The following is a 27,435-nucleotide window of genomic DNA, read 5'->3' on the forward strand; positions in this document are numbered from 1 at the left end:
GGTGTTGGTGATAGCAAATTTAATGAGTGCTTATAAATGAACGTGATTGCAGTAACTTTGGTGTTGATGGGATTAATGCTCTGACGCTTTTTATATAGCCCCATCAAAGTGCAGCTAAGAAACTTGCTTTAATAAAGAATTTAAAAATATTTATTCAGATGGGAATCAGTGGTTATATTTTAGGAAATGAGACAAATTCATAGGTAAATATGTTTCCAATCAGATTTAAACCTCTAAAGAAGTACAGATGTCTTTTATTTGTATATAACTTAAAAAGACTCAGCAGATTATTGCTTTTCTAATTCATTTGTTATTCCTTTCTGTTTCTTGACTTCAGAATGGTTGTACCATCATTTCTTGATTATCTTCTTAACTATAAATTTTTATATCTTTGTTGTATTTTCTCCATCACTACTCAGCTACTTTGCTTGCCTTGCAGTCTTTTCCACTAAGAAATAGTTTTTAGTTTCTCTTATTCTTTAACTTGTGAAAATTGAAGGAGTAGCAATATAAAAGGGTCCAAGGCCAAATTTACTTCAAATTCTTCCTCTTTTACAATTTGTCTTATAAGATCTCTCCCTTTGCTTCATTCTCTAGTATTAGAGAATGCCTTCGTTAACTTGTTATTTTGTTAGCCTTATTAATGTCACCTTTCCTCAAATATTTGAGAATATTTGTCTCAAGTATTTGGGCATTTTTTATGTGGCTGAAAGCCACTGTTGAGCCATGACTGTATAATAAAATCAGTACAATACTTTTCAGTTGAATGATTTGTCTAGCTCAGATTTTAGGTTACTTGTAACAGTATTCTAAGAAGATAGTACCCATATGTACAAATGTGTCTGATAATTTGTTATGTAAGGGGGTATTATAAAAATGAAACCTTTCTGGTTTGATCTGTTTTTCTCAAATAAGAAAATAACTAGTAAGATTTTGCATCAAGTTTATGAAATTTGAATTTTTTCTCCATGAATGCGACTAATTTTTATAAGTAAATATTGGGTTTTATAATATTAAAAACAGGGTATCAGTATCACATGCCCAGCAGGTGACTGTGTGGGAACCTGGCAGGAGCCAGGAGCATGGTCATCTAGAGCAAATAAGTACTACATGAAGGTATTCAACTGCCAAAGATTAAAACCATTCTGCTTGCCAAACAAAATATATTCTGAAGGCTGCTTGCTTTGTAATCCTTGATCTGAATTTTTTTGGGGTCTGAAATTTATAAAAGAATGATATTGTAAAATACTAAGCAGCTTGGCTTTATTTTGAAGTAATCTGCTACTTTAAAAGAGAAGCATTAAGAAGTAATAAAACAAGATACAAAGATATCTAGTTATTATAAATTCCATCTATATTTAAAGTATTCTAAAATAACTTATTGGTAGCTATTCTTTTTCCTAGCAGGATGAATAGAATTGTCGATATATTTTTTAATTTTTATTATTTTTTATTTTTTAAATGGCCAATATGGTAATGAACAGGGTTTGTATGGTTAGCTTCTCTTCTTTATTAAAACTTGAGATAAAAATTATTTTAGCTGTAACCTAAATACTAAAATTAAAGTCTTTAAAAAATGGCAGATGTTAACTTAATAGCAGCATATACTAATTTAATTTGCTGTATGATGCTGGTCTCTTAGGGCAGTTTGATAAGCTTTCTTTTGTCCTAACTCAGAAAAGTATATGTTAGAGTTCTGGAATATGTCTTTAGCCAAGAATTTTATCCACTTAAATATGTTTTTTAATTTATATAAAGCAAAAAAGAATGTGTGTAACTATAGTGAGCAATAAAATTTTGTTCATATTATCTGATGTTTGCTAAAAGAAAAATAAAAGATGAGTGGATTAAATCAACATTTGTTCAAATTGTTATTCTTTAATAATTTTAGAAGTAGAGAAAACTTTTGTTTTAGAATTTTATTCAGCTTTTATTTTGTCCTCATATATAATTGAAAATAATAGTCACAGATTCTAATATTTATAACATTTATATTATTTTAAAATTATGAAAGGCAAATTAATTAGAAAAATATCTAAAACTATTGGGTGTTAAAGAAGAAAAGAAAAATGAATAAACATCTGTGTGTAAGAATATGAAGCAGTAAGAAGGAAATCTGTGCAAATTAGTGCTGCCACATATTTGTTAATACATTGTCTTGGTATAGGTTGTCATGAACTAGCTGAAGGACAGTTTTTTTCTGAAAATTTAGTTTGTAATTTCATACTGTTTTTACTTTTACTGAACAAATGAGAGGGATGTTTCTTCATGTTCGTGTGTTTTTATATACGTTGATTCTTCTAAGTCTTGTTTGAAATATATCTTTCTCTATCTTATGGAAAAAGTAGAACTCACAGGGTTTCTAATTCATTTTTTAAAGTAAGTTTTAGAAACATCAGTTCTTGTTCTTTACCCCGTCTTGTTCCCTCCTGTAAGACCTTTGAACTGACATTCGGAGTTGGGTGCAGCCTGCTTCACCTAGCTTACTGTCCTGGTCTCAGCTTAAATAGCACCGACCTAGGTAAGTTCCCCAGAGTTCTCCTACCTGGGCTAGGTTAGGTACCCCACTTGATGCATGTTGCTTTCTAGTAACTCTACACTTATAATTAGTTATTTACATTTAGTTGTTTATTATTGTTGTTATTATTTCCCCTTAGTCTTTAAGTGCTTAGAAACAAGGACTTGCTGATTACTATTAAAATATGTAGCACATTGCTTGGCCTATATATTAAGTGCTTAATGTTTGTTGATTGTTGTAAGATCAGCTGAGAGGATAGGATATGACTCTGAGGAGTTTCATTAGGCTAATGGAATAGGACAAGATAGTGACTTAGAATTCTGCTTGCTCACAGAAGGGCTGCTTTCTAATTTATATTACCCTTGGATGAATTCTTAAGTCTTCTGGTTAGTTGAAAGGAAGAATGGAACCCAAGAAAGGAAGAATGGAACCCAAGAGAGCTTTCTTTTTTCTTAACTTCTGATAGTGTGTTACAGTTAATTTACCTTCATGTGTCAATTAAGACAATTTGATTTTAACGAATCTAAAAAATATAATGGTCCTCTAAAATAAGTATACAGACCAAAAAGAAAACCTTGGTTAATATACTGACCAAGAAGAAGATTACAGTTGTCTTATTTCAGTGTAATCAGGATGACTAGTATACCTTACTGAAACAAATTACTGCCTTTGTACAAGCCTGCTGAATTTATTATTTTTCTGAACAGGAATGACTTATAATCTTTCTCCCGATTTTGCTTAAAATACCAACCCCTGCCTTCTGTAAGGATTAAATAAGTCCACTTATATAAAGAATTTAGTACACTGCCTGACACAGTAAATTCTCAGTAAAGGTAGTTACGTTTTCTTTTGTACAGCTTCACATAGACATTTAAATCAAGATCTTCACCTTTTGTTAAATCTAAAGTGTGCAAGTACTACTCTTGGGACTGATAGAAGGTGCTAACATATGCCTCTTGCACCAAGGACTTGTCTCCCTGCTGTGTGTTAGGTTGAAGTAGTGATAGATAAGGAAGAGGATAGTGGAGCTAAGGTCCAGCAGGGGTTGTTTTGCCCAATACCCTGTTTTCATAGATAATGGGGATGAGACTTGAAGAGGTTAAGAATGAATAACTTGCTAAACCATACTGCTAGTAAATGGCAAGGCTGACCATAGAAGGCAGGCCTTTGAGAATCCAAAACCCTTTAAATCAAAACTTCCATTTCCATATTTAAACAGAAAACCAAGAGAAATACAATAGCCTTGTTTATTACAGAAGAGAGAATTTCTACAGTAGATTTCTAGTACATGAAGCATCTGCTTATGTTTGGAAACTTCTACCTTGGGACTATCTGTGCCCCAAGTCTCAGACCACATTTTAATCACAAAATAAGCTTGTCAGAACAAATCAAATAAGTGTATTGGTTTCTGCCATAACCTGTATTTATGAACTCCAGTTTTCCATGCATTTCTCTAGCATTCAAAGCTTTTTTAATTTGTCATAGGGACCCCTATAAGAGTAGGAATTACCCAGGTTCTCTGTATTATAGAGTATTAATAAATGGAACAAACCCTCTCTGTGTTAATAAAATTAGTGAATTTTTTAACTTTAAGGTCCTTGAGATTCTAGAATGCTATATAGTTTAGCATTCTTATAGCACTTTATCCTTCCACAGTAGTTTACAGTCATTAGTTAGATATTTCTCACACGTCTCAGTGGAATAGTTTGGTATCCTTTCTTGTTGTTTTACTGATGACAAGACAGATATAGCTTAGTTTGACTGACTTATTTAAGTTTCCATAATAAGTCAATTGCACCGTTTGGATTAACATTCAATTTAAGGTTCCTTGTCCTGTGCTGAATTCACAGGATGATGCTGTCTCAAAACCTGGTGATTTTTCATCAGATTATCCTGCCAAATAGATTGATTTCTGGTTGCTAGGAAAGCTCTGGATGCTGACATTCTACAAAGCTAACACATACAGCAAAGAAAGCAACCCTTTCAGCTGGGCTTCCATAGGGAATGCATTTAAGATGCAGGTCAAAACTCAAAACGTTGAAATGGTGAACCCCATCTCCTTTTTTACTTTTCCTATGTCTTCATAAAGCTGGACCTGTGCCACAGCCTGACCCTGCCCAACTCTTATTTCCCAACTCACATCCTAAATTATGGTTCATCCCATCTAATGTACCTATGAGATCAGGTTCTAGTCACAATCTTACCTACATTATGCTTTATCATTTCCTCTCTATCCCTTTTTCTCTTTCACCTAGAATAGTACAGAAGCCTCATAATTGCTGTCCCTCCTCCAGTCTTAACTCTCATAAACTCTCCCTTCATGCTGCTGTGAACTGCCAGAAATGCAAATCTGGCTACTGTTTTCCCTACCTAAACTTTCCAGTGGCTCCCCATTCCTATGGGATGAAGTCCACATTCCTTATTGTGGCATTTAAAGGAGATCCTTCACGACTGGTCCTACATACCTCTCCAGCATCAACTTCCATCACTCCTTTCTTTAGACTTACGCACTAGAATTATTTATATTCCCCATGGCCCTGTGTATTTCATGCCATGAACATTTTTTCATGCTCCTTTTATTTAAATTCTTTCCCCCCTCACATTTATTTCATCAACTAGTTAGTCCTTTTAAACACATTATGACTGGACTCAGCAGTCAACAGCAAGAAATCTTCCTTGAACCAACAAATCAGATTTTTTGCCACTTTGTGTATTTATTTAAATTAGCATTTATTATATTGAAATGTTGGCTTCATGAAAGAAATGACCTATCTTGTTCCTTACTATGTCCCCCGTGCCGCAGTGCTGTAATGCTGCCTAGGCATGTAATGGGCACTTGATAAATATGTGATTATTGTAATATTTGCAACATATACATATACCAAAGCATTATGTTGTATAGCTTAAACTTATGTACTTACAATGTTAACTGGAAAACTTACAGTGTTAACTGGAAAGCTTACAATGTTAACTGGAAAAACTGGAGGCATCTAGTGTTAATATCACGCATCCTGTTGCTAGTCTACTGGCTCACTTCACTAGTGTGAAGTAACAGTTGAGCCTGTAGCTTCTCCCACTTCTTTTGGATATTTGCTTAAGCATCTCAATTCTGGGGCAGGCATAGCACCAGACACAAAAGCAACAGACCTACACAGATGGTTTAACCAGCTTCTATAATTACCTAAGGTCAAAGTCTATATGATTCCTAGTTGGACTTTTTCTCTGATTGAACCCTGATACAGAATTTGCTGCTATAACAAATTATCTAAACCACGTAATGGGCTTTGGGACTGGGCCTCAGGTGTAAGTAAGAAAGGCCTTGAAGAGATTGTTAGCAGGGGCCTGTTGTCAGTCCAGGAGACTGTTGGTGAGGGTTTAAAGGAATATGAGGAAAATGTTATTGGAACCTGGAAGAAAGGTGACTTCTCTTACATAGTAGAAGAAAGTTTAGCACTGATGCCAGCAGCATTAACATGGAAAATAAGAAGTATATCTCATCAACTGGATGATCTACCTAAGGAACTATCTGGATTCTTCTAGCTGCCTATAGTAAATGACGGGAAAGGCAAGCAAGAGGACAAATTATTAAATATAAATGAGCCACGAATTTTGGGGTTTGAAAAACAAAACAAAACTTTCTCATTCCTAGCCTCTCCAGACAGTAAATGATGCTAAAATTAAGGAATGAATTCCAGATAGGGAACTGTCGCGAAAATGAACTCCAAAGATGAAGCTAAGAGCATGACTGTAAAACGCTTTGTTAAGACTTCAGGAAGATTAAAGACATTTTCTAAACAACAGATGAGAGAGCTTCTAAAATTCTTAAGGCTATTGTCCCACAGTAGTTTCACATGGAAACCCAAAATAGAGAAGGGCAATTGCAAAGAGATTTTGGGGTGTTGCTTTTGTCTGATGGAGTGAATTATGAACTGTTTCAAGGCAAACATACAAAGTTTTTAAAGGGATTGTATCAGTTTGGGTCAAAAGTGACAGTATAAAGTGAAAAGATGAACCCTCATACATTGCTGGTAGCAATATAAACTGATGCAGCCACTTTGGGAAACAGTCTGGCAGTTCCTCAAAGGGTACCATATGACCTCTCCTATATATATGCCCAAGAGAATTGTACACAAATGTTCATAGCATTATTTGTAATAGCCAAAAAGTAGAAACAATCTAAATGTAAGTCAACTGATAAGTGGATAAATATAGTATAGCCATATGATTGAATATTTTTAGTCAATAAAAAGGACTGAAGTACTGGTACATGCTATAACATGGATGAACCTTGACAACATTATGTTGAATAAAAGACATATGATTCATCTATATAAAATTCCCAGAACAGGCAAATCTATAGAGACAGAAAGGAGAGTAGTGGTTACTAGGGCTGGGTGGACGGGAAGAATGGGGAAGTGATTGCTAAAGGATCCAGGGTTTCTTTTTGGAGTAATAAGAATATTGGAAAACTGATTGTGGTGATGGTTGAACAACTTGGTGAATATACTTAAACCAGTGAATTATACATTTAAATGGCTGAATTGTATGATATGTGAATTATAATTCAAAGTTGTTACAAAAAAATAAGAAAATGAAGAGAGGCCTTTGGACTCTTCTATGGACAGGAAGCAGTCTGAGGAAATTCAGCAAACATGGGCTGTGTTTTATGGAAAGAGAAAAACAATTCAAGAGCCCTAATCAAGGAACTGACAACATATATCTAGCTGGGTTCCAGAATTGCTATGATCCAGTGGCTGCTTTGTGCCTCTAATTTTCTTCTTTTTTGAGTGGAACTGTCTATTGCCTGTTCCATGTTTCACCAGTTGTTAAATTCTGGTTATGTGGGGACAGATATCTTGGCTCTTTAGCTCATAGGTCTTCAGATCAAGATGAGCTGTACTTGAGCTGGACTTAAGGAACTGCCCCAGAGAAGCCACATTCACTTTGTACCTGATTTAGATGACAAGATTTTGGGATTTGATGCTCTAAATAACTGAAACTTTTGGGGAGGTGGGCTCTTGGTAGAAGGCAACTCTATTTTGTGTGTTGGAGGAATATATGTAACTCATGGCCAGGGGATAGACTGTTTTGGGTTTTAAGACATGTCTACTTACCATCAAGAGGCTGGGTCTAATTCTTCTTGCTTTGAATATGGGCTGGCCTCAGTGACTTGTTTCTAATGAATAGAATGTGGCAGAAGTGATGCTGCATGACTTCTGAAGCTAGGGCAATATAACTTCTGCTCCATTTTCTCTCTTGGGATGCTCTCCATTAGAACCAAGCCACTGTGTTGGGAGGAAGCTCAGGCCACATAGGAGAGGCTACAGGTAGGTGTTCTGGCTAACTGCCCTAAAGTTCCAGCCAACAACCAGCACCTACCACCAGATATGGGTGAATGAGCCTTTAATTTCTTCCCCAGACCCCAGCTGTCACCAAGAGGAACATTGACAAGCTGTCCCCATTGAGCCCTGCCTAAATTGTAATTTGTGAATAAAATAAATGTTTTAAGCCATTAAGTTTCACAGCAGTTTGTTATTTAGCAATAAATAACTGGAACAGGCAGTATTAATAGGATTGATTGCATATTGGAAGTAAGACAGGAGGAGGAATTAAGAATGTTTACCAGATTTTCTATGTTAAGCAAATGAATAAAAAAGCAGTATTCGATTGTGGTGGCCTCTTTACCCATTTAAAGCAGGAAGAAATCACCAGGGTTTAGGTAGTGTCAGCTGCGGTACAGGCCATACAGTGTTACTTTAGAGGAGATGAGTGTCCATGAGACTTTTTTTTTTGAAAAAAGAACCAAAGCTTTATGATCACTTTGTTTAGATAGTAACAGCATGATTGTTCTTAGGAAACTAAAAGAATATCAAAACAAAGACATTGGAAGATAGGTTTGGAAGAGATAAAAAGAGCAGTGATTAAGTATCTGAAAAATGATTTTATCATTTTAGCAATTGGAAATCTATTAATCAGTACCTCTTTTTTTACTGTTATGATATTGATGTTCATTATAATAGCCTGTTATAAATTTAATGATTCTTCTTTAGGACTTTGGCACTTGCTTTGCCCTCTTATTGGAAAAGCTCCTGTCTCTAATAGTACCCTTGCAGTAAAGCCTTCTCAGGTCATCCTAACATTGCAAACTCCTCACTCCCACACTTCCTAGTTTTTTTTAACCTGTTTTTATTATTTTTTCCTAAGCACCCAACGCCATCTAATGTACTAAGTTTACTTATTTATCTTGCTTTCTTTTCTCCCCCTTCTAGAATGTGATTTCATTGAGAGAGGGGTTTTTGTCATTTTAATTCACTCCTCTATCCCCAGTGTCTGGAACAGTGTTGCACATAGTAGCTACTCCTAAATGTTTGTTGAATGAATGAATGAAGGGATTTGTGAATTACAATGGAAGATGGAATTGTGTTCTGACTACTTTCAATGTGGAATACATTTTACAGTATTCATGTTTTTGAAAATCAGCAGTCTAAATGTGATATACATATGTAGCCCAAATGCCTCCAAGCCTCATAACTGGCCCAAATGGGGTTCTAATCAAATATCATTGGCTCCATCTCCTCTCCCTTAACTCTTTTGTCTTTGTCCGAATCTTTCACTTGGAAATTTTCAAATATTATACAAAATATAATAAGAATAGTATAATCAACCCCTATGTACCCATTACTGAGCATCAATAATTACCAATGTTTGGTCAATCTTATTTGATCTGTTTCTTCCACCCACGTTTCTGCCCTGCTTATTTAAAAAGAGAATTCAAGACATCATGGCTTTTCACTTGAAAATTCAGATGCATTTCTAAATGTTAGGTACATTAAAAAAAATACTACCACCATGTAATTACTACACATAACAGAATTAGCAGTTCCTATCATCTAATACCCAGTCCATGATCAAATTTCCTCAGTCAACTTAGAAATATTTTTATTCAAATAAGGATCCAAACAAGATTCACAGATTGCATTTGGCTGTTACTTTTCTTAAGTCTCATTTCACAACAGTTTCCCCTTCTTTTTATTAATGACATTGATTTGTTGGTTAAACATTGTGTCATTTGCCTTGCAGAATTTCCCGTGTTCTAGATTTGGCTGACTGCTTGTCTGAGATTAATTTAGCTTGTTTTCTAGTCCTCATATTTTCTGTAAATGGTATTTAGATATAGAAACATGATTAAACTCAGATTCAGTTTTTAGGCAAGAATATTTTATAGGTGGCACTGTGTAATTTTTACTGTATGACATCATGAGACTTAAAAACAATAAATGATTGTCTCAATTTTAGTGGTGCTAAAATTGATTAGTAGGTTATTAGCCTGATTTCTTACTTGCAAATTTCCTCATCAACCTTTCACCTAATGTTTTTAGCACCCAATTATGATCTTTACGTATATTCATTATTTCATTAGATTTACCAAAATGGTGATTTTTTCTAAATCTATTTTTTTCTTCCTCATTTATTGGCTTCTATTTTTCTATGAGTAAGAACTTTATTAGGTTACACCAAAATGCAGTTTGTACTGGAAAAGCAGAATAAATGCTTCATTTTTTTTCCTTTATCATTTTTCAGTCTTATGAGTTGGTTCCCTGGCAAGTCCCAAGGTAGTCAATGGGTTTCTTTTATTTTTATAATAACATTATGAGTTCTTAGATTTTAATTATTTTGATGTTTCGGTCCACTCGTCATTCTTTCTGATACTCAAATATTCCCATTTTAGACTAGTGGGAGCCCTTAGAAGTGGCTTCTGTGTCCTTTGATGTGATCTCATTAGTCCTTGGTAACTTTTGTCTCTGGCACAAGATATTCTAGGCTCATCTTGTACATTTCCTGCCCCAAACCCGGAATCAGTTATTTTCCCTCCGTACCTTTTACACAGGAACCTATCTAATGCCTCCCACCTTCAACATGGTAGATCTCAGAATGTTTTTGTTTCCATGACACACCAATTCTACAATTAGAGGTTCTAAAGATGTGTAATAAGGAAGCTATTTCTCTTCCAAGCCCATGGCTGAAAAGTTGTTAATAAGAGCACTGAAGGGCGGTAAAAGCACTAAAATTGTTACCTTAAATGGAAAGAATATGACAAAGATGCCCTCAATGTTAGAAAAACTGCCTGGCTTGAAGACTCTAGACCTTCAGAATAACCGAATCCCCAAAGTGTGCCCAGAGATAAGCACCTTGACCCAGGTGAGGAACAGCATTATCTTTTTCAATTGAGGATGGAAAATAGGAGGAGAGAAAAGAGAAAACAAGAAGCCTTCAATCTCTGGAGACTTAGCTCCCTGGAGACTAATGTGGATGGTTGCTGGAAAGGGATCAGAAGGCTTTCTCCCTTAGTGAATTACATATGGTAGGGAGAGAAGATTCAACTTATCCATGTGTTCTATGACCCACATTTGGAATCAGAGGGTTAGGTCTCTGCTATACTCATCTTTCTGGAGGCTGTCATCTGGAAAGGGGTGGGGAGCCTGGATCTACTTGTCTACCTTGGGGGTTCCATCTGGAAGTGGGTTTGAGGATCCTGGAGATGCTGTTCACCCTGGGTACCATCCTGAAGCTTTTGCATATGGAATGAAGAGATATTTCTGATGTAAGAAAGGAGTTCTTTTCAATTTCCTGGAGCAGGCTGAACATTGAAATGGAGTGTTCGCAGGAAATGGGAAGGAGGGAACATTCATTTTTTCTGAAGTAGTCTTTAAAAGAAGGTTAGTATTTTAAATAAAGAATATCCTTAAAGAGCAACAGGATGAATCCCAGATGCTTGTGTTAAACATTTCTGCTGAACAATGTGAAACTCCAGCTGCTAACATCTTGAGGTTGGGAGAAGGCAAGGGATATTAACTTTGCAGTTTTCTTTTTCTTCACTTCTAAACTGTCATCAGCACTGAAACAACCTTATAACAGCCAAGTCACTGTAGTTCATTATAGTTCATTACTTCTGAGTTCAGAGTTACAAAAAAAAAAAAAACAAAACAAAACTCTAGTTTCTTACCTTCACCTACCTCATTTCCTCTTAGTTTTCCAAAATTATTTGAGTTTGTAGTCTGTGGCCATATCTTTCCAAGAAATATGGTAATACTCAAAAACTCCCCCTTTAATAATAACTTCCAAAAGTACATTTGTAAAACAGATTTGGACTTTTTTCCCCCTGAATTTTATTTATTTATTTTTATACAGCAGATTCTTATTAGTTATCTATTTTATACATGTTAGTGTATATATGTCAATCCCAATCTCCCACCCCACCCCCCACTGCTTTCCCCCTTTGGTGTCCATAAGTTTGTTCTCTACATCTGTGTCTCTATTTCTGCCTTGCAAACCAGTTCATCTGTACCATTTTTCTAGATTCCATATATACACATTAATATATGATATTTGTTTTTCTCTTTCTGACTTACTTCATTCTGTATGACAGTCTCTACATCCATCCACGTCTCTACAAAGGACCCAATTTCATTTCTTTTTAATGGCTGAGTAATATTCCATTGTATATATGTACCACATCTTTATCCATTCATCTGTTGATGGGCATTTATGTTGCTTCCATGACCTGGCTACTGTAAATAGTGCTGCAATGAATATTGAGGTGCATGTGTCTTTTTGAATTATGTTTTTCTCAGGGTATATACTCAGGGGTGGGATTGCTGGGTCATATGGTAGTTCTATTTTTAGTTTTTAAAGGAACTTCCATACTGTTCTACACAGTGGCTGTATTGGTTTACATTCCCACTAACAGTGCAAGGGGGTTCCCTTTTCTCCACACCATCTCCAGCAATTATTGTTTCTAGATTTTTTGGTGATGGCCATTCTGACCTGTGTGAGGTGTAGTTTTGATTTGCATTTCTCTAAATATTAGTGATGTTGAGCAGCTTTTCATGTGCCTCTTGGCCATCTATATGTCTTCTTTGGAGAAATGTCTATTTAGGTCTTCTGCCCATTTTTTGATTGGGTTGTTTGTTTTTTTTAATATTGAGCAGCATGAGCTGTTTATATATTTTGGAGATTAATCCTTTGTCTGTTGATTCATTTGCAAATATTTTCTCCCATTCTGAGGGTTGTCTTTTCATCTTGTTTATGGTTTCCTTTGCTGTGCAAAAGCTTTGAAGTTTTATTAGGTCCCATTTGTTTATTTTTGTTTTTATTTCCATTACCCTAGGAGGTGGGTCAAAAAGATCTTGCATGATTTATGTCAAAGACTGTTCTTCCTATGTTTTTTTCTAAGAGTTTTATAGTGTCCAGTCTTACATTTAGGTCTTTAATTCATTTTGAGTTTATTTTTGTGTATGGTGTTAGGGAGTGTTCTAATTTCATTCTTTCACATGTAGCTGTCCAGTTTTCCCAGAACCACTTATTGAAGAGACTGTCCTTTCTCCATTGTATATGCTTGCCTGCTTTGTCATAGATTAGTTGACCACAGGTGCATGGGTTTATCTCTGGGCTTTCTATCCTGTTCCATTGATCTATATTTCTGTTTGTGTACTGGTACCATATTGTCTTGATTACTGTAGCTTTGCAGTATAGTCTGAAGTCAGGGAGCCTGATTCCTCCAGCTCCATTTTGTTCCCTCAAGATTGCTTTGGCTATTTGGAGTCTTTTGTGTCTCCATACAAATTTTCAGATTTTTTTGTTTTAGTTCTGTAAAAAATGCCATTGGTAATTTGATAGGGATTGCACTGAAACTGTAGATTGCTTTGGGTAGAATAGTCATTTTCACAATATTGATTCTTCCAACCTAAGAACATGGTATATCTCTCCATTTTTTTGTGTCATCTTTGATTTCTTTTATCAGTGTCTTATAGTTTTCTGAGTACAGGTATTTTACCTCCTTAGGTAGGTTTATTCCTAGGTATTTTATTCTTTTTGCTGCAGTGGTGAATGGGATTTTTTCCTTAATTTCTTTTTCTAATCTTTCTTTATCAGTGTATAGGAATGCAGGAGATTTCTGTGCATTAATTTTGTATCCTGAAACTTTACCAAATTCATTGATTGGCTCTAGTAGTTTTCTGATGGCATCTTTAGGATTCGCTGTGTATAGTATCATGTCATCTGCAAACAGTGACAGTTTTACTTCTTCTTTTCCAATTTGTATTCCTTTTATTTCTTTTTCTTTTCTGATTTCCGTGGCTAGGACTTCCAAAACTATGTTGAATAATAGTGGTAAGAGTGGATATCCTTGGGATATGGACTTTTCTAATGAGACAGAGGAGTTTCTTTGCAAAGGAATTTAAAATTTGACTGAACCAAGAGCCAATTCTCCACCCCTGCTTGAATTTTTTTCCATTAAAGTAACAGTGCATTGTTTTAAAAAAATCAAATAGTATAAAAGGTTTATAATAAAAAGTAACTCTCTTCTGTTCCACTCCCCCTCACCCACAATTAATTTTGACCTCTATTTATAACCACTTTTAATTTTTTTGTTTTCTTGATTTGTCCATTTTAGATATCATACTCCTTCATCTTCCAAATATATTTATATTAATATGTTTAGTTTCTCCATAGTTATCTTTTAAATTTAATATTATTACACCTTTGTTTCTTTTTTTAAGTTAATTTTTATTGGAGTATAGTTGATTTACAATGTTGTATTATTTTCTGCTGACAGCAAAGTTAATCAATTATACATATACATATACCCACTCTATTTTATATTCTTTTCCCATCTAGGTAATTACAGAGTATCAAGTAGAGTTCCCTGTGCTATACTGTAGGTTTTTATTAGTTATCTGTTTTACATATAGTAGTGTGTATGTGTCAATCCCAATCTCCCAACCTTTGTTTCTTTCTTCATCAACTACAATCTCTTTTTATTCCCCACTTGGTAAGATGGCAATGTTGGCATCTGTAATCCACTTTCAGCTCTCCTTCCCTCTTCCTCTTCACAAATTATAAACTTCTTACTTTTATGAGATGTATAGTATTTATAATCTATTCAGTTATCACCATGATTAAATCTTTGTCTCATGGAGAATTCTAAAATTCTAAAACATATACTTTTAATAAGTAAATATCATTTATATGGAACCAATTAATATACTATGATTATATTTTCTTCCTCAAATACCATTTTTGTTTCCTTGGGGTTTCTAATTGTCTTTCACTTATTCTTGTGCCTTTTGCCTTTATCATGGCCTCATTTTATTTTAAATGTGATCATATTACATACCCTATCAAATATGCTTTTTCCTTGAGTAACTTCCTTCCAGGAGCCTCTGTCCTCCTGCCCCAATTTAAGCTGCTTACTGTCTAGGTTTGCTGAATACTGTCAGCCCGGATATCCCTTTGTGGCTCCTGACTTGGACCCACTGTTACCTGGAACCATGTTTTCCCTCTTTTTTCATTCACTCACTTATTTTGTAGAAATAACTCTCCAGATAACACCCTAGTCTAGGTATGTGGTAATTAAATTTTTTGAACTCTTGCATATCTGAAAACATGTGCATCCTTCTCTCCTGTTTAATAGTTGTTTAGTAAAAAAGTTACAGATTGTAGGGCTTCCCTGGTGGTGCAGTGGTTGAGGGTCCGCCTGCCGATTCAGGGGACACGGGTTCGTGCCCTGGTCCGGGAGGATCCCACATGCCGCGGAGCGGCTGGGCCCGTGAGCCATGGCCACTGAGCCTGCGCGTCCAGAGCCTGTGCTCTGCAACGGGAGAGGCCACGACAGTGAGAGGCCCGCATACCACAAAAAAAAAAAAAAAAAAAAAGTTACAGATTGTAAATTATACCCCCTCAGGAAAAAAAGCCGAAGAGTCTGACCATCATTACTTTGTCTTCTTGTGGCTCCCCCATTACTCTCCTCCTCATCCTTTGACTATTTAGGAGAGATCCTAAATTTTGACTTCCCAATTCAATTTCCTTAAACAGGGTGTTGGCTCAGCTCAGCCCTTACTTTGAAAGAAGAAGTCACATTTTACTTTTAAAGAAGAATTCAACTGATTAGAAACTAGGCTTCTTGTGGTCTATCTTTAAAGTGCTTTACAAGTGAGACTCAGGCTAATGGCATTATTGTTTCACTGCTATGAACTAGCAATTTTTTTCATGTAGAGTTTCCAATGTTGTGGAGTTTTGAAGAAAATCTGTTTTCCCTTTATAATGGGAGTTCTAGAAGCAGCTTGAATAAAATGTGCTAGAAACCCTCAAAAGATGGATAGAGATTATTTACACAGTTCAGAAATACTGCTCATTCTCCCAGCTGCTAATAGAAAGGGAAGACAAAACTTTCAGAAAAGAGAGAGCTTAGAGAGCTGCAAAGAGCCCTGGAAGAGTGTCTGCAAGTCCTGATACTTCAACCTTTTCAGCCACTCACCAACTAAACATAAGATATTTAATCTCACTGGGTCTCAATTTCTGCCTTCATTTATTCAAAGCCACACTTAAGTATTGAGCACCATCTATGTCTCAGGTAATTTGGCAATTAAAAAAAAAAACAGATGAAAATACCTGCCTTCATGGAGCTATGTTCTAGTCAGAAGAGATGCAAGAAAGAAACATGCAAAACAGATGGGAGGTAGTATTAGTGCTAAGGAGAAAAATATAGCAGATAAAGCAGGCAGGGTGCATTGCGGCATTCAGCTGAAATGCTGCCAAGTGTCCTTGTGGTCTTCATATCTTGATGATACTTATGTCATAGTTCAAAGATGATCATGATTCTTACTCTAACAATTTTCTATAAAATCCCCGAATGTGTTTTTTAAAAGTTAGTTTGAATTCTTTCTTGTGGTGCTACAGGTCATGCTTTTAATAATGATTGAAACTCCCCCTATCTTTTTTTTTTTTTTTTCCTTTGGGTCTAGACTCTGCTTGACTTTTGGGTTAGTCTTTCTTTTATCATTATAGGAAGTCCAGTTTGCACCAATATACTGATTTTTTTGGGTTATATTTGCCACAGAATGCACAGCATTAAAATAGTCTTGATATTTAACTTCCTAAAACAAAAGTAATACTTAGAAAATTTTTGCACTCACAAAATGGTATCAAATAGAATAACAGCATCCACCATACACTGAGAGCCAGGCACAATGCTAGGAACTCTGTTCATTTTCAAGGAAGTTATAATTATCACTCTCATATGGTTAATAACATTTATGATTCAGAAAGGTTAAGTCATTTGCTAAGGTCAACCAGTGAATACATGTATAAAATGAGGTCTCTCTTTTTTTATTTTTGCGGTACGCGGGCCTCTCACTGTTGTGGCCCCTCTGTTTGCGGAGCACAGGCTCCGGACGCGCAGGCTCAGCGGCCGTGGCTCACGGGCCCAGCTGCTCCGCGTCATGTGGGATCCTCCCGGACCGGGGCACGAACCCGTTTCCCCTGCATCGGCAGGCGGACTCCCAACCATTGCGCCACCAGGGAAGCCCTGAGGTCTCTTTTGAGGTTGTTTTCAGCTGTATTGTCTTATTATTCTATACACTTGGTGTGAAATTCACCAGGGTGTGTTTTTCAATTTATAGTTCCTAAAAACAAAAATTGGATTGCCTGAAGGTGGCAGGTTTGAACAATACATGAATTGTTCCCACTCTCCATTTGTTTATATATCCATTCTTTTGACAAATATTTACCATTCATCTTCTTGTGTCTATGGTGGTCCTGAGGACGCAGATGTGAAAAAAAAGTAAGGTCTTTGTCTTCATTTGGGAATTAAATTAAATGTTAATATATGTAAGCTCAATGCCTGACACTGAAACTTTGAAATAAATTAGAGTTGCTATGGTGGTATAACTAGCAACAATGATAAAATGGAAGGAGATTCTTTAGAGAATACAGATTCTATTCTTTTTTTTCTTTGCTAATTTGACTAATGAAACTGGAAATTTTCAATCACTTCTAATGACATGATAAAAATGGATTAATGTCCTATAATTTATGGTGAATGCATTTGGCCTAGGACTAATGAAGTGCTGGTATATCAACAATTTTCAAAGATGCACTTTATTATAACTCTTTAGGGTGGAGACCTTTGTCTTGTCCCTAGTGCCTGGCACTTAGTAAACCATCAAATGTCAGTTTGAGTGAAATGGGATGTAAGCCATTTTCTAAGTCCAACTTAATCAAACACAGAGCTATCATGATAGGTTTAAAATCTCCAAAGAAACAAATAGCCATTATCTCTAATTGTGTACAGCATTGTTGACATGCATCATAAAGTCCAGTGGTAGTACAGCAATGTTTACCTTAAGTGGTTCACACGTGTAGCTGTCCAGGACAAAGATGTGGTCTGCCATAGCTTTTTATTTGACCATAAACAATTGACAGTAAATAAAGGCAACTCTAAGCAGAGTTGGGTAGTTTGTAAATTGTTATTGCATCCCTAGTCTCTCCTTTTCATACTTTTACTGTCCTTTTGGAGGACCCCCTAACCCAATCACCCCCCTCCCTTCCTCCTTCCCTCCCTCCCTTCCTGCCTTTCTTCTTTTCTATGTTTAACAAATAGTTATTGTGCCTGCTAGTAGTAGACTAGCACTCTGCTAGATGCTGATAATACAAAAAGGAATGAAAACATCATGTGTCCCAACTCTCAGGTTTAGTGGAAAAAGGTAATCAAATATACAGATACATGTAAAATTATAATTGTGAAAAGTGTCATGAAGAAGAATTATATTGTGTTATGAGGAGTTGTAGTCAGAGAAATCAGGGAAGGTAGACCTGAGAAGTGCAACTGAGATAAGATCTGAAGGATGGGAGTTATGCAGAGGAACACAAGAGGAAAACCATATGCAACAACTTTCCCTATCTCTCCCTCCTTGGGCATTCTGGGTCTCACTAAGTCTGGCAGAACAGAAAGGATCTGACATTGTTTTTACTGTTTGTCAGCGTCAAGCCTGTCCTTTCCCTGTCCCATCCACTGGAAATGCGCTCTTCCTCCATCGAGTAGGTAACGCCTCATGTTTTCTAAGCCTGGCTTTGCTATAAAAACAAGGCTTTCTTATACTTGTTTATTGTATCCTGTCCTGGCACACAGACACCTAGTGAATTCCTTCTCTCTACACTACTTTCATTCCTCCTTTGCCTCTGCTTGTATGCCCAAGCCTGCATTAAGCCTCTTGAACCCCTACTGGAACTTCTGCTTCTTCCTCTAGCTGTCAGATGTCTAGAAGAGCCCCAACCCTCTTCTCTGACTTGCCAACTGAGCACATAATCTCTCTGTGCCTCCCTTGATTTATCTCATGTATAGTGTCTTAACCATGTAGGTTACTCAGAAAATTTTAGCCTCTACCCCAACTCAAACATACAATTGCTTAGTTTTTCCAAACACTTGAAAGTTTTACATTTTACTTGAATGAGTTTTGTGTTGCAATTCCCCTTTTCCAAGATTTGGAACTCTAATCCTTGCTTCTTTAGTCTTTCCTTTAGAAGCTTCCGACAGGATGCTAAAAGGTAAGCCTTGTTAATGCTTCTGCTGTGAATGCCAGAGATTCCTTGTAATACTGTTGAGTAGGAAGTGCCAATTTCATGACACTGGGATTAATTTGGGGCTCTAAGGGAACAGGTCTTAGGGGTCACAGGGATTCTCTAGAGATTAGATGGACCTTGATACTATTTCCAATGAAACTATAATTGTTTTGAGAAATCTGACTTGATGTATTGGGTTGTCCAAACAGCTCTTTCATTTTTGTTCCTGTAAGATGACTCTAGTAGCACTTAGTTGTCTTTAAATTCATTCAAAACAACTTTGTTAGACTGTATTGTGACAGCTGTAATATCAGCGTGCATTAAAAAAAAAAAAACTTATCAAAATTGGTGATTTTCTACCCTCAGAATGGGAGAAAATATTTGCAAACGAATCAATGGACAAAAGATTAATCTCCAAAATATATAAACAGCTCATGCAGCTCAATATTAAAAAAAACAAATAACCCTATCAAAAAATGGGCAGAGGGGCTTCCTTGGTGGTGCAGTGGTTGAGAGTCCGCCTGCCGATGCATGGGACACGGGTCCGTGCCCTGGTCCGGGAGGATCCTACATGTTGCGGAGCGGCTAGGCCCGTGAGCAATGGCCGCTGAGCCTGCGAGTCCGGAGCCTGTGCTCCGCAACGGGAGGGGCCACAACAGTGAGAGGCCCGCATATTGCACACACACACAAAAAGTTACTGAAAAATTAAATAATAGTTTTGAAATTAGCCAAGAATAAGCATGTAGAAAACAAACTATGATTACTAGGGTGGAGGGGGGGAGGGATAAATTGGGAAATTAGGATTGACATATACACGCTACTATATATAAAATAGATAACTAATAAGGACCTGCTGTATAGCACAGGGAACTCTACTCAATACTCTGTAATGGCCTATATGGGAAAAGAATCTAAAAAAGAGTGGATGTATGTATATGTATAACATTCACTTTGCTGTACACATGCAACTAACACAACACTGTAAATCAACTAAACTCCAATAAAAAATTTTTTTAAATTTTCCATTAAAAAAAAAAATAGAATTAGTAGAGTGAGCCCTAATGCTGCCCTGTCCCACATACCTTGGCCATATACATAACTAAAAAATGTAAATGTCTTATTTTTCTTTTATTAATTTGATTCAATTATTTTATTAAGTAGTTTACAGAATGTGACACTATTTAGGTACAGTGAATGGAAATATTCCATGTCTTTTAAGGAATTTAAGGATTAATATTTCAAATACCAGCTCAAACATATTTGTATATGTTACAGGTGAATGATTTAACAGTTTGTTCCAAAATGGTATCACCAAGCCATAATTTAGTTTAGAAAGACTTCCCATTAAAAATGGACATTTGAGCTGGTATTTTTTTACATAAAAAAAAAAATTTATCCAAGTTAGTCATGGAAATCATTTTAAAAGTCAAAAAAGTAATTGAAAGATATAATAAATAGCATAGAGTTTTCTAGTAATAATTAATAGCTACAAGCACAGCATAATTAAATGTTAGGATACCTGGCCCAAGTTCTAGGCATACATATGATAGGCATCTCATTGAATTGATTATAGGGGTTATTGAGAACGAGCAGATGGTTAGAATAAAGAAGGCATGCAGCCCATTAGAAGGAAGTGAATCCAGCTGGGTAGATTGGCACTGACTGAGCTCAATAGATACTTGATTTTGAAAAAAGACAAATGATGTGGAGCCATAATGAGTATCTTCACAGTTTGAACCATTAGCTTATTAAAGAAATGATCTAAGCAGACAGCATTCAACTAACATTTATTAAACAGCTATTGTATTCCAGACACTGTTTTTTGAATGCTGGATGAATTACAGATACCCTATCATTGCAAAATTTCCAACTTTATAGTAAAGGTAAGATATATACATGAGTCCCTATAATACACAGCAGAAGATAATAATTGGCCATAGAAAGTACACAGTGTTATGCAACTACAAAAGGAAGATGGCTTCCTGGAGAAGGTGATATATGCCAAGGGGGAGCATTAAACACAGAAATCCATTATAATATTTGGAGAACCAAAGTTTAGTGATAGTTTAATGGAAAGAGAATCCTAACCACATTATCACTGTAGAAATAATAAAAAAAATTTCCAGCAAAATTAACTGATTAACAGAAAGTCATTATTCCTGTGGCCAACAGAATAACAGAGATAATTTTCTCTTTCCTGAAAATATCATTCATAAGTGGCTGTGAATTTAGAAATATTTCAAAAAAAGGAGTTAGAAATCATTAAGAAAGCAGGTTTAAAAATTGAAAACTGAGCCAAAGTGTCAACATATATACTATATGAAGCATTCCTAGCATCATGTATGTCTAACATCTTGTTCCATGGTCTTCTCCTGAGTCTAAAAGATTATAGTTAGCGTTTCATAATATCCACTATTTGCCAGGTACTTCATTATATTGTCTCTAATCCTTAAGGCAGCCCTGAGAAGTTGATGCTAGTATCTCCATTTTTAAAAAAAGAAAGGGAGACAGGAATTTAAGTGACTTTCTTGAGATCCCATAGTGAGTACATTGCATAGCAGATGGTCTCCTAAGCCTGTGCTTTTGCCTACTGCAAAATACTGACTAAATGGTGTAACCCACAGAACAAGAATATTTAAAATGAGAAATCCATGTATTGCATACAATTCTATTGTGTGTGTGTAATGGGTGTATGTATGTATGAATGAATGTATATATTATGTGCATATATATGATCGTTCTGAGCAACAATAAATTCTTTTTAAAAAGTTTAAAGTAAATAGTGTAATGTAGAAATTAAGAGTATAGGCCATTGAGTGAAGCTATGTTATTTCACCATAAATCACAGCATGTACCTCAGATCCCTTTTCTGTAAATTAAGGGTACCTTGAAGTCCACCTGAGGCAATGTACAAGGTTGCATGGCACATTATTTGGCATATATTAAATTCTATTTAAATGTTAGTCATTAGTATTAATAAGTTAATCAGTACTTTTTCTTCTCAAACTTCTTATCATCTTCTCTCTTTATCCAAAGATTGCTACACATTAAATCTAGAGTCTATAACCCAAAGGCATCAATGGACACTGATATGCTTACCTCATATCCATAATGTAAGAGGAAACACACACGTCCATTTCAAGGCAGGCTACAGACAGGTTATAACTTAGAGGTATGGGTAGGCCAATGCAATTAAATAAATCAAATCAAATTTAGGACGAGTTGGGATACACAGACACTATTTGGGACAAGCATACAAAGATGAGGAAAAGGCCACAGGGAGCCAAGAAACATTTAGGACATACTAAGTAGGGAAATTCCTCATGGACTGATTATTTGGGCAACTCTTTATATATAATCCAGTAGGACAGGTAAAAGGAGTTTAAATGATAAAATAGCCCGTTCTTTACATTCTTAAGTTAGGTAATGCTATAGGCAGGCAGTAATGAGGATTAGTGTTAGGGTAATTGCAATGAGAGTTGAAAAAGTTGCATCTAAGAGGCATTTTGAGAATAGGACTTGGTTACTGATTGAATTTAGGTGGCGAGAGAGAGAGAGAGAGAGAGAGAGAGAGAGAGAGAGAGAGAGAGAGAGAGAGAGAGAGAAAGTTCTAGGTGATTCCAAAGTTTGGCTACCATATGATTATGAGAAAGATGAGTGCATTAGCCAAAGTGGGGAGGGGAAAAACAGATCTCATTTGTCCACTGACATTGTCTAATTTAGATTCTGAATTTAGAGTGACAGCATCACATCCACTTATGTCTCTTGAGCCAAAACCAACAAGATGACATTTTTACAGGGATAACCGTAAATTCCTACATTTAAGTTAAGAAAAGCATTCAATTGCACAAGTTCAGGATGTGAGTTATCTCCTTGACAGTAGGTTTTTCTTGGCCACAGACAAAATTAATTATGCACCAACCATGTGCCCCATTTCTGAAAGAGTGCATGTTGTAGTCATGTTAGGCTGCAACAGAAGTATAGTCATCTGCCTGAGGCAAATTCCATGGTCCCAACAGATCTATGCTATGAGATCACATTTCCTGTCTCACTCTAGGTACCATGTTTCTAGAGAGGAGTACTTAGAAAAATAAGAGTGTAACCAGGATGGTAAAGGGTCTGGAAATTATGTCCAGAGGGAAATGGTTAAGGAAGAATGGAACAAATTCAGGGGGAAGTCCCTGCTCTTATCCAAGGCTATCACCCATTTGTATTTTGGATCCTATCCTTGCTCGTCTACTAAAGGATTTTGATGCTGCAATTATCCCTGTCCTTATATCATTAGTTTCTCACTATCTATAAGATTATTTTCATCCGCATATAAATAAGCTGTACTATATTTTATTTTAAACAAAATACAAACCCTCCAGCTCCCTCCTAATTTTCTAGTGTCCCTTCATAACAAAAGTTCTTTAAAGAATTGTATTTTAGTCATTGTCTTCACTTTCTCACATTTTCTCCACAGCATACTTCAGTTTCCTCCTCAGCACTTCACCCCTGTTATCAAGGTCACCAATAACTTTAACGTTGCTAAGTCCAGTGGTTACTTGTATGCTTTTATTTTACTTAACCTTCCTTTGGGATTTGACTTGAATCTTCCTCCTTAAAATAGGGGTGTGTTGGGGACCCCTGGATTAGAGGATCTAGAGGATCTTTCTAACTCCTTTTATGTATCCTTCCTATGTCTGACCAATCTGATGTTAGTAGGTACATAGGGCAGATCTTCCCTACCCTACCATATCATGCCAATAGTTTCTCTTATGAACTTTGTGATCACAGAGTGATGTTAAAGGCCACCCTCCCACCCCAGCCCCATCCATGTATTATAGAAATCTTATTGGCCTAAGTGAAAAAGCTCATTTGGGATTAGTATGACAGAAGGACCTCAGATCTCCAGCTAATTTCTGATTTCAGGAAATTAGCCCCTTTGCTGAATTTTTAATGTTAGGATACTCCTGAGTTGCTCAAGTGACTTATGAATGGATCATTAATTGTGTTTTTGAATACCCGTGAAATGGTTTGTAATACAATTTTAATGAAGTTAAGTACTTTAATTGAGAATTAAATTGTGCTTAAATTAACATAAACTGTTTGAACATGAACTCAAATGACCTTTATTTATATAGGTAATTTTAGGTACATGTGTAATAATTAAGATTATGTTGTTTTTTTAGGTTATATGTATCTCAGCAAAGGGGCTTAATTATTTCTTTTTTCTCATGTAAAGTGGATAATGTATGAGTTCATTAAATCTCTATATGTTTGCAGTTGACAGCACTAAATCTGGGAAACAACCTTTTGGAAGAAGTTCCAGAAGAGATGAAATACCTTACATCCTTGAAGAAGCTCCATTTATTTGGAAATAAGATTCATAGATTTGCATCTGGAGTATGTGGTGAGTCAGACGAGCATAATTATAGTGTCAAACTTAATTTCCTTATATTGAACAATTTGAAAGTAAAGGGAAAAAGGAATTTTACGTTTTAATCTTTCTTGGTTGGAGATATTTACACTTGAAATTAGGGAATTTGGGGAACAACTTTTTTTCCGACTACCATATTATGTATTTCTTTACATATAGATCTAAGAAAATAAATAAGCATTAGTGTTAGTAAATTTTCCCCTTTTCAGAATCAGTGTACATTTAGACTCTCAAATCTGGGCACCCTTTCTCTGGCCCAGAGAGAAAACTAGTTGAAAATCAAATAAAGAAAAGCTCTACACAGCTCTCCTTGTTCTTTACACTTTTTACACTGTCTCAAACACTAAGTCACAATCTTTGCTCAGGATGTTAAGCGTAAATCAACTTGGGGAGAATTTTAAAGAAAAGATATGAGATTCAATAAATGGCATTTTTTATTTTTTTCTTTGTGTTTCCCTTAAACTAATAATTTCTCCATTTAATATGACATTTTTCCTATTTAATATAGGTAGAGTATGCTTAAGGACAGAACACAGGACAGAGATCCAGATAATTTTTATAGGTTCATTAACTCATGTAAGGCATTTTACTACTATGTGTCCCCAATAGTAAAATTAGAACTATATAATAGAATTTATAAAGTTCTGTGAACTTTTGAGGCATGGGTGCTATATATTATCATTGTTATCATTGAGCAGCATTTATTAAGGGTATTATTTCATGGGCCCTCAGTTAGAGGTATATATGAAAGAGCACAGGTAAATTCTGGTACTATCTCTTTAAAGTACTTTAAAATATTAGCTCATGTATCTTGCAGAAATATTTTTCCACAAAAAATGAAACTCAAGTGCATAGTCCTCTAGTACGTCGACTTTGTCTTGAGCTCCCTGCAGAAGCTGGTGACCCAAGAGGACCTGCTCCCCACTAAATACAGCAAGAGAATTCCCCAGCTCCTTCCAGTCTCCGGTGAAGAAGATCAGCAAGTAGCTGTTTCACGCACCAGCGCCCATCTACTTCTTCCACTTCAAGGAGACTCTGGCTCTGGAATAGAGTTGAACACACTCTATGTCCACTTCACCCTCTTCGCCAGGGAGTTGTGGGCCGTGGTGCATTGGGCTGGTTTCCCGTGCGGTTTTCATGTTTGGTGGATGAGTTCGGCTTGTCAGGAAGACCCTTTGGTCGTCATTCATGCATTTCACAAACATTTGTGGGACTACGGTTCTGAGTTTCAAAAACAAAACTAAAACCCTGGGTTCCAGTGCCTTTTATAATAGTTTCTGGTTCCAGTTTGTGGTGAGTTTGGCCCTCTATCCTCAGGTGCCAAGACTTAGCTTTCTAACTGGGATAAATTATGCCTTTTTGATTAAGTTAATCTGAGAGGGTATCAGTTACCAGCAACCCAAAGAGCCTTGGCCAAGGCAAGAAACCAGAAGGAAAACAAAGGTGTACAGAAAAGTGACTAAAAATTATTTTCTAACGGATATCTAAAGTGACTAAAATTGTTTTCTAACAGATGGCTTACAAAACTTGATCCTGCTTAATCTGAACAACAATCAGCTTACATGGATTCCTCAAGAAATCAGCAGGTAATTTTGTTTCTAGTGAGAGCTGGTTACCACTACTCCCCCCCACGCCCCCGCCCCCAAACTGCCATTTCTCCCCATCCTGGTCATTTGAACACGGTATGCCTAGCCTCTAGTCCTTGTGGGATTTATACATAGCGAAGCGGCACCTGAAGGACTGAGGCAAGCCACTGATTTTAAGCAGACGATTCTTTAAACACTTCAGAGAAATGAGAAAGAGCATGACTTGGTAGTCTAAGTATAAAAGTGAGGGTTTGAAACAAAGTTCTAAAGTTGATTGTGTTATTGATTTCCTAACTGGGGGGTTCTTGGAGCTTGCTCTGTTACAGAATTGGGGACATTAAACTTTACTGTAAAACATTTTCAGCTTGATGGAAAAGGTAATATGAAAGCAAAGATTTTAAAACCAATATGTCATTTTCATTAAAAAAAAAACACATTTATTATCATTAACAAAAACAAAAACAAAATGTTATTTTTCCTTATCCTGCACATTTGCACAGATGAGCTGCTGTTACAGTGACTTTCTGGAGCCAGCTGAGGGCCTTGTCCTTCTGCAGACAAAACACCCTCTTGGGCTTTTCTTCTGACAGATGGAGACAGAACCCTACTCAGGTTTACTTTGGAGACTCTCTTTATTGCCTGTCAAACAGAAACAGACGTATTACAACATAAGAACATCCAGATTTTTAAAGGATACAAAACTATTAATAGTTCTCAACAAAGGGCTTTCTGCAACACCTAAAGTCTATTCCAATTTACTTGTCTATACCTCTAGCTAATGTATTTTTCCCCAGATAGATTTTTACAGAAAAAGTAATGTTTTAAATCAGAGCAACTAGAAAAAAATTTGAAGCTATCTAATTTATGAAGAAGAGGAATATTTATGGTAATGAAAATGCCAATAGTTGTCTGCTTGCTTTTTCACTCATTCAGCTTATCAACTGATTTATGTGTTGGTCATGTAATGAAAAAAGGACACCTTGGAAGATCTGGTGAACTAGGTTCAGGTCATAATTTTGTGCAACTAGCCTTATGACCTTGGCCAAGTAATTTAACTGTCTTGGACCTTGGTTTTCTCATCTCTAAAGGAAGAATTGTGAGGAGATGAACTTTGAAATTCTTGCAGCTATAACATGTTAGAATTTCACAATTTAGTAAGCTTAGCTCTGTTTGGAGAACAAAGTACAATATTGTCTTTTGTTAAATGTATTCTTAACTATTTTAAGTGCTTTTTTATGTTATTATAAATGGAATTTTGAAAACTTTTATTTTCAGTTGTTTGTGGCTACAATATAGACATAAAGTAGATTTTTTAATAGTGACTTTGTAGTCTGTGACCCTTCTTTTAGTTCTAGTAGGTTTGTTTGTTTTTTTTTGCAGTACCTCTCTTTAACATTTTGACTATCTTTCTAATTTTGAAATACTCTCCTCTCATACCTTTAGAAATTCCTTGTTAACGAGGTTCATCTATTTTTCTGCTCATGCCTTCTCTGGGTGCCTTTGGTTTTCGT

General features: G+C 36.0%; 1 protein-coding gene across 2 annotated transcripts in view; it reads left to right on the forward strand.

Annotated features, from left to right (window-relative positions):
* The first annotated feature begins 10,534 nt into the window (after window positions 1-10,534).
* Window positions 10,535-27,435, forward strand: part of LRRC69 (leucine rich repeat containing 69) — a 92,307-nt gene continuing 75,406 nt past the window's right edge. Inside the window, exons 1-3 of one of the 2 annotated variants that reach the window (XM_065895676.1) lie at window positions 10,535-10,717; window positions 24,185-24,311; window positions 25,852-25,924. In XM_065895676.1, coding sequence (XP_065751748.1) covers window positions 10,535-10,717; window positions 24,185-24,311; window positions 25,852-25,924 — 383 coding nt within the window. The remainder of the gene's footprint in view (window positions 10,718-24,184; window positions 24,312-25,851; window positions 25,925-27,435) is intronic. The other variant, XM_065895677.1, reaches the window with a different exon arrangement.

Source organism: Phocoena phocoena, chromosome 17, assembly GCF_963924675.1.
Source record: "Phocoena phocoena chromosome 17, mPhoPho1.1, whole genome shotgun sequence".
Lineage (NCBI taxonomy): Eukaryota > Metazoa > Chordata > Mammalia > Artiodactyla > Phocoenidae > Phocoena > Phocoena phocoena.